Source organism: Vicia villosa, linkage group LG6, assembly GCF_029867415.1.
Source record: "Vicia villosa cultivar HV-30 ecotype Madison, WI linkage group LG6, Vvil1.0, whole genome shotgun sequence".
Classification (NCBI taxonomy): domain Eukaryota; kingdom Viridiplantae; phylum Streptophyta; class Magnoliopsida; order Fabales; family Fabaceae; genus Vicia; species Vicia villosa.
Window position 1 is genome coordinate 67,190,632 of NC_081185.1, and position 8,263 is coordinate 67,198,894.

General features: G+C 27.5%; 1 protein-coding gene across 1 annotated transcript; it reads left to right on the forward strand.

The window, feature by feature from the left end:
* The first annotated feature begins 2,117 nt into the window (after positions 1 to 2,117).
* LOC131613806 (furostanol glycoside 26-O-beta-glucosidase-like) lies at positions 2,118 to 5,112 on the forward strand. Its single transcript, XM_058885447.1, has 14 exons — positions 2,118 to 2,208; positions 2,308 to 2,384; positions 2,534 to 2,603; positions 2,753 to 2,811; positions 2,910 to 2,985; positions 3,086 to 3,163; positions 3,267 to 3,351; positions 3,445 to 3,682; positions 3,813 to 3,928; positions 4,081 to 4,298; positions 4,404 to 4,438; positions 4,537 to 4,639; positions 4,740 to 4,833; positions 4,929 to 5,112. The coding sequence occupies exons 1-14, from the start codon at positions 2,118 to 2,120 to the stop codon at positions 5,110 to 5,112; spliced, it is 1,524 nt and encodes a 507-aa protein (XP_058741430.1).
* The last annotated feature ends 3,151 nt before the right edge of the window (positions 5,113 to 8,263 follow it).

Below are 8,263 nucleotides of genomic sequence, written 5' to 3' on the forward strand. Positions count from 1 at the left end.
GCTGCAAGGATGAAATATGTCCATGTTAAAGAAGAAATTAAATCACAAACTCAGGATGTATGATTCATGTGAAATAAAGGACTATACATGAACTTTGACAACACCAAGAATAAGTGAGTATGACAACCGATGGTCATGACTAACTGCACAGCTGAAATCATGAAACAGGAGAACAACAAACCATGATTATTCAAAATGAACATTAAGTGAAGTACAAAGCACAAAATAGCCAAATCCATTATTATTAAAGGAGTAACAACAGGAAATGATTATTAACATGAAAATGGTAAATGAAAATTGATATTTGACACAAAGAAGTGATAAATACCAGATATAAAAAAAATCTTTGTAAGAGTTAAAACCAGTGAAAAATGATATCATCAAAATGTAAATATATATGAAAAATAAAGTAAGTGGCTTTGTAATGTTAATTCTCCAAGTCATAACATAGTAACAAAGACGAAAGTTGAAATTTGAGTTATAAACAGTCAAAGCAGGAAAGAAAAATACTGACTATCCAAGTCATAACAGAGTAATAACATAATATGTACATGAACATGAAAATGGTGTTTGCATACAAAGAACCGGTAAAGAACCATAGAGAAAATCCAGAAAAATGCAGAACACAAAAAAATAGCGTTGAACATTATAAAAAATCAAATCTTTGCATCTTGTATAAAAAAATCAAAACTTTCGACCATGTAAAAAACAAAATCTACGATATGGATGAAGAGTGAACATTGTAAAAAAGCAAACCAAACCACAAATTCAAAGAACAACAACACTGTAAAAAAATTAATACACAGAGAAAGCAAACCCCAAAATCGAAGAACGACAACATTGTAAAAGTGCTTCGTGACAACTTTGAAGTTAAAGCGGAAAATGAAATGAACATTAATATGGAACAAATGTTTCGGTCAATATGAGTAGACAAGAATAACTCAGTTGAAAATGGAAGAAGAAGAAGGAAATGAAACTTGTGTTGGAGCTTGAGAAACTGAGGAGGGAGAGAAACTGGTTTATAAAAATCAAAACTTAAAATCTCAATGATGAATAACAGAGAAGGGAGAAACCTTTATCTCTTGCATGTGGAAGGCACGGGCGCTTCGAATGGTAGAAACTGAACTGCAAGGGGAACGACGGCGCAAAACAACACCGCCGACGAGGGGAACGAAGCTGGTAGGAGAAGATGTTGTTCGAAACTGCTAGGGTTTCGGGAGAGAGGAGGAGAAAAGTGAGATAAAAGTGAAGGAAAATGGGTCTTTTCAAATGAGATTGAGGGAGATGTGTGCCACTTAGAGGAATGGTTAAATGTGATTGGTGGGATAAAATTTTGAATTAGCAAATTACAAGAAAGGGCTTTCTTAAGAGCAATTATTTTTTTCATTAAGGGTAATTTAGGGTGTTTGGTGGCATGTAATATTATTAGTTAGGTAGTTGATTAGTTTTTCCTTCTTTAGAGTTCTATAGCCTTCTCTTGTATAAAAAAAAAAATCAATGTAGCTACCAGTAGTTTATGAAGAGTAATTTTTAACACATTCACTTTTATTGGCCGTATTATTCATATGAACCTTTTTAATTTATGTAAAATCCATGAATTATATAAACTTATTTGCATGATTTCAATGTTTCTCAATGCAATAAAAATATGTTTTTACAATACTTATTCAACTAAAATGATAATAATGTTGTGGTCTCTCTTAAACAAATAAACATGTTTTTTGTTGGCATAAGTAAATTAAAAGTATCCTTACATATTTTGGCCTAACAAAAGTAATTTTAAATAACAAAGAATTATTAGCTTTTTCTATATATAAATTTTCATTTGTCATTCTCAACTAACTTCTATGTACTCAATTACGTTGTATTTTTGTTGTTTCTATCAAATTTTTTTAAGAGAAGCTTCAATTAAGTTTTAAACAATAATAGAACCGATTTTTTGTGTGTGGAAAATGCCTCTTTTATTCTAAGAAATAGAAAATCGCATAAGTACAGGATGTAATAACCTCTCTCCGTTGACTATTCACCTTTATATATCTCACACGAATTTTCATCTTTTCATATAATTAAAACTATTTCCACATCAAATTTAAATTCTTTTATTCTTCATATCCACAATGAAGGTGACTTCATCTCCAAGAATTCACAAAACTCTTGCGGCAATTTTCTTCATTATTTTCTTTTCCCACAATCCAGTGGAGGGTCGAGGTTTTTTATATGCATTACTTTTTTTGCCCTAATCCTTATTTTTTGTTATATACATCTATATTCCAATGATTAAAATTAAAAATTCTTATACAATTATAGGAAAAGCACCACAAGTGGTAAACAGAAACTCGTTTCCACAAGATTTTTTGTTTGGTGTTGGAACATCTGCTCTACAGGTGAAAATATATTATCGAATATCTCAATCATAATATATATATATATATATATATATATATATATATATATATATATATATATATATATATATATATATAATTTAATTTCTCTATGTCTCTCATTTACATGTTATTATTATTGAATATAGATAGAAGGATCAGCTCATGAAGGAGGGAGAGGACCAAGTGTTTGGGATTCAATATTTATGAGTGAAAAAGGTTGAAAATAAATTTGTTAATTCATTTGGATATTCTAGGGTTATTTTACAAATTTCTAAGATATTATTTAAAGAATCAAGTATTTATCAGTGACTTAACACTTTAAAATGCTAATTAACTTTGTGTATACTAACCTTTTTTAGCAGCAGCAACGATTAAGGATATTGATAAGTGCGGTACAATGATAGACCATTATAAGCGATATAGCGTAAGAACAAAAATTATCGTGATTTATTCTAGAAGGTTTTATATTTAGGGAAGGAGGTAATAATTTCATTTATTTATATTTTTTGAATAATTTTGCAGGAGGATGTGAAACTTTTAAAGAAACTTGGTATAAACTCTTACCGATTTTCTATTGCATGGAGTAGAATATTTCCCGGTAATTTATTTTATTTTATTTGTATTGAAATAAAATAATATAGCTAAATTAATTAATTAATTAATTGCTAATTTTTCTCTTTATTTTTAAAACCATCTAGATGGAACCTTAGAAGGCGGTGTAAATCAAGAAGGCATAGACTTCTATAACAAGTTGATCGATGAATTACTTGCTAATGGTATGAATTTAGAAATCACATTAAAAATAAATTCACAAACTAATTTTTTTCTTATTATGATAACATCATATTAATTCTAAAATTTTGATGTATTTGTATGTAGGCATCACACCTTTTGTTACAATTTTGCACTTTGATTATCCACTAAGCCTTTTTACTAAAGGAGGCTTCTTGAATCCATCTATTATGTAAGGAAATTTCACTATTATGCTTAACAAAAATATTATAAATTTTACATTATTCTCGTATTGATTATTTGATTTTTTTATAAAAAAATTCAGAAAACATTTCAAGGATTATAGTGATGTTTTATTCAAGGCTTATGGAGATCGTGTAAAACATTGGACTACATTCAACGAGTTAGAAATCACGGCGATATTTAATTATATGCATGGTTTTGATATTCCTATTCCAGAAAATTGCCAAATTACTAAAGAATGCATAGATGTTTATACTTTGATGCATATATGCATCCTTTCCCATGGTGAATCTGTTAAGTTATACAGAGAAAAATATCAGGTATAATTTCTTTTTTCTTACACTAATTTGTTAGTATTATTATTGTCTCATGAAAAAAATTAATAGCATCCAATTTAATGAAAAAATGGATAAATTAAATTCTTATTAATTATTTTATAAAATGTTGAAGGCAAAACAAGGTGGAGAAATTGGAATTGTTTTGTCCATTGAAGATTATATTCCATTCAGTAGAAAACCAGAGGATGTAGCTGCAACTGTAAGGCTTAGGGATTTTTCTACAGGATGGTTAGTAATATATTTAATTTATATACACTGATATATATAAAATAATTTTATACATATTATAATTAAATTCATAATTTATTCCATATACTCTATTAATTTTTCTTTTTTAATATTTATTATATGCACTTAATTTTTTTTTAATATAACAACAGGATTTTGGATCCATTATTTAATGGTGATTATCCTACAAGCATTAAGGAGCTAGTGAGAGATAGGCTTCCAAAATTCAGTGAAGAGGAAAAGAGATTAATCAAAGGAAGTTTAGATTTTATTGGAATAAATTATTATAGATCTTTTTTTGGTAAAGATGAACCAAACAAATTTCTTATTAAGGGTTTGGACAATTATGATTCTTTGGCAATAAAACAAGGCAGGTCTTATTTTTCACAATAAATTTTAATTTACTTAAAATATTCTCAATAAAAATACCAACATGATTTTACTAATTTATTTTTTTGTCTATTTTGTATTTCAGTATTTAATGACGAGGGAACAATATTGGGAATACGGGTGAGATAACTAATTGATTTAAGAAGGTTTTACACAAATTATTATTACTATTATTATTATTGTTATATTTTTTATAATTAATGTTTTAAAATTTGTAGGATAATGCAACAATGAGCTTTGTAAATCCACAAGGATTATACAATGTCTTAGTATTCTTGAAGAAAACATATAATAACCCTAAGATCTACATTACTGAAAATGGTTAGGGCATATTATTATAAAATTGTAAAGAATACATTTTTAATTAATTTAGTTTGATTAATCTAACTAATATTGTTTGAAATTTTCTTTAATATCATAGGTATCGCTTCAGGAACAATTTCACAGCCATTGAAAGACAAACATCGCATGGATTATATTGCAACACATATAAATTATGTGAAACGAGCACTTGAGTAAGTTATTATTTTACTACATCGTGTTTTAATGCATTATGATTTATGTGTTAAAAGATCGAAATTATTTTACTTATTTTTTTATAAATGTACAGTGCTGGAGTAAATGTTAAAGGATTCTTTGTGTGGTCTGCATTTGATACTTTTGAATTTCATCAAGGTTTTTCTGACAAATGGGGGCTCATATATATTGATTTTGCTAATAATCTCAGACGTGTGCCAAAACAATCTGCTAGATGGTACAGATGGTTTCTCACAGGAAATAGAAACTTTGTTTAGTTGCAAAGTCAGAATTCATAAACACCATTGTTAGATGAAGTCTCATGATCGGAAAAGAAAATATTGAAAATGTTATTGAGAATGTATTTTATTAATTATTTATAGAAAAATAGAGCCACTTTCATTCAATAAAATTTATTATCGTTATTTTGGAGTCCTTGAAGTTTATTAATAATACTTTTCATTGGAAAATTTACTATTTGAATGTAATTGTATTTTTATTAAGATAGTGTGATGAGGTCATACATAAGTACACAAAAATAAAAATAAATAAAGGAATGTGAGATATTGTTTTATAAGTTTAATGTTAGATTTTGGCAAGCTCATGTTAAAATTCCTTATGAAAGATTAAATTGATGATATCACGATCAAATTTAAATTTTGTTTTGTTTTACTAACATAATTTTTTTTAAAGATAATAAAAAAAATATAATAGTATATATGTCCTTCAAATATTTTTTTAGAATGTTGAGGATGTTAATGAAGTAAGATTTACCGGTGATACTCACTTCATATATGATATGTATGGTTGGCTTACTAGCTGCTCTATTTGTAGTAAATAAATAAGCAAACTTTCAAATGAATATATCTGTGAAAACTAATTGAATTTATTGTGTTTCCTAACTCATTCATAATTTAGAGTTTAATATGATACATCTGACATGTGAATTGGGGCCATTTCGTATGAATGATATTTTAACAATATATAAAAATATATAATTTCATTGACTTTTAAAGTTAAATAATCCTCCATAGTAAGAATTGTTAAAAAAAATTATAAATGCGTGTTATCATAAATAGTACTAGTATGTTGTTTTAAAATCAAAATGATTTTTTATATTATGTAGTAAGACTTAATTTCATTACATTTCAATGTAAATAATCATTTATAATAGAAAAAACTTAATATCACTTTCAAAGAGAAATATTAAATTCTAGTTTTTGTTTATATTTTCATTACAATGTTCATATCTTCATTTATATTTATAAACAAATTAAATTTATTTTTTACTCGGGTTTGATTAAAGAAATATTATGTTTTTAAAGTGGATTTAAAGAAACATGTATTCCAAAATAATGTTAACAAGATTTCTCTTTATCTTTAAGGGAAAGAAAATAGGATGATCCCAAAGGTGTAAGAGTTGAGAAGCATGGCTCCAATTGAATTGTAGCTGATTTAAAGTTTGAGAAAAATAAAGAGTGCTTGAATCTCTCATTGTATTTATGATAAAATATAAAGAGTCGTGATATTCACTAAAAAAAAACTCACCAACATTGCTTTGAAGAAATGGAAAAGTATTTATTGAGAAAGGGAGGGAGTTGTCTACATACGCATTGGCAAAGGGAATGAGTGTTAGTTCTATTGCAATAAGGTTTCATGGAAAAGGTTTGATTGGTAATTTCTCTCATTTTCCATTCTAGTAAATAAATGTCCACATCTCGTTTTTCTTACATAAATAAATGTTTCTAGTGAACCACCTAACATTAACATTATTAGCTATGAATAGAGCTCTCAAATGGGCCGCCTGACCCAGCCCGCTTCGGCCCGAAGGGTCATAACATATAATGGGACTAAAGTGGATCGGCCCGACTACATAATGGGCTGCAAAAAATAGTTTGATCCAATTTCTAATAGTCCTTGTGGCCCGATAGGCTAGCCAGTCTCTAATTTTAATATTATAGTTTTAAATTTATAAAAAAGATGTAATTGATAAAAGCTACATAACATAAGTAGAGAGTAATCATAAACTTAGTTAAGTGATATTTAAAATATTCATCAAATCAACATTCATATATATGAATATCACGAAGATATCTTTGTAAAACTATAAAGGAACTGAATATTATCTCCAATACTTATCAAACTTTCTCTTCATTTCACAACCATTTCTTTAATCACATCATCTTAAAAACATAATTCATCCTCTTTAACTTTTATTTTTAACTTGAAATACACTTATGCAGTCATATCTTAGCTTAATCTTTTTTCTCCAAAATTAACTAAAATTATTTGATAAATTTATTTTTAATGGGGTAGCCCAAAGTCTGCTTGGCCAGCCCAGTCCAAGCGAACTTCTTGCAGTCCGACCAACAATAAAATATAGGGCTCGTGGGTTGGTCCGATAGGCCGAGTCCATTTTGACAGTTCTAACTATGATACAAGCATGTGATATTAGGACATTGAAAATACAATTTCATTTAACAATTCTCGATCATATGATCAATCAGATGCACATGATCAAGCCACGTGTTCAACCTTTATATTTATATAAATAATTTATAGTGAATAACTTGGATAAATTTATTGTACTTATGACTTTGATTACTTTACTTAATAGGATGAATACATGAATAATCAATGTATATTATATTGATGTGAGAAAATGATTTTTAAATGAAAGTTACCGAAATTATGCTAATACAGAGTCACTTAAACTTGTCCTAATTTACATGTCATTATTGTACTAGTAAAGCTTCATAAAGCTATGAGGAGAGATTTTAAATGTAAGATATGAACATCCCAACAAAATGCATTCCTAATCATATAGATCCTCATTTTCCATTCATGGTTGTAAATGGAATAGTTTAGTGATGTAATTGGACCTTTTGATTTAAAATATTTATAGTTTTTATAAATTCAAAAATATAAGGTATATTTGTTTCAAGATTTGAAATTACGTTTTTTAAGAATTATGTTTTAATAAATACATTTGAAAATTGATCCTTAAATATGATAATAACAATAATAATATCTCAAAATATAACTATAAGGTATATTTGTTTCAAGACTTAAAATTACGTTTTTTAAGAATTATGTTTTAATAATTACATTTAAAAATTGCCTCTTAACGGAAGTTGTTACTGGAGTCACACTACATGAAAGGATCTCTCAACTTCATATTCTCTGAAGTGTTTTATTTTGTTTATGAATTCATTCCTCATGGCATGCATTATATATTTTGGAAGTGCAATCTAAATCAATTACTGGGATTGGTTAAAATCAATTTACAAACTATGTAATTATAACCGTATGATTTGAAATCCACAATTGAGGTTAACTATGTGTGGAACTTCTGTTTAGCTGCATCATTCTAACTTGGTTTGTTGCATTGTACCTGATTGTATTTTTTTCAAAGAGTCTCTTGCAGGA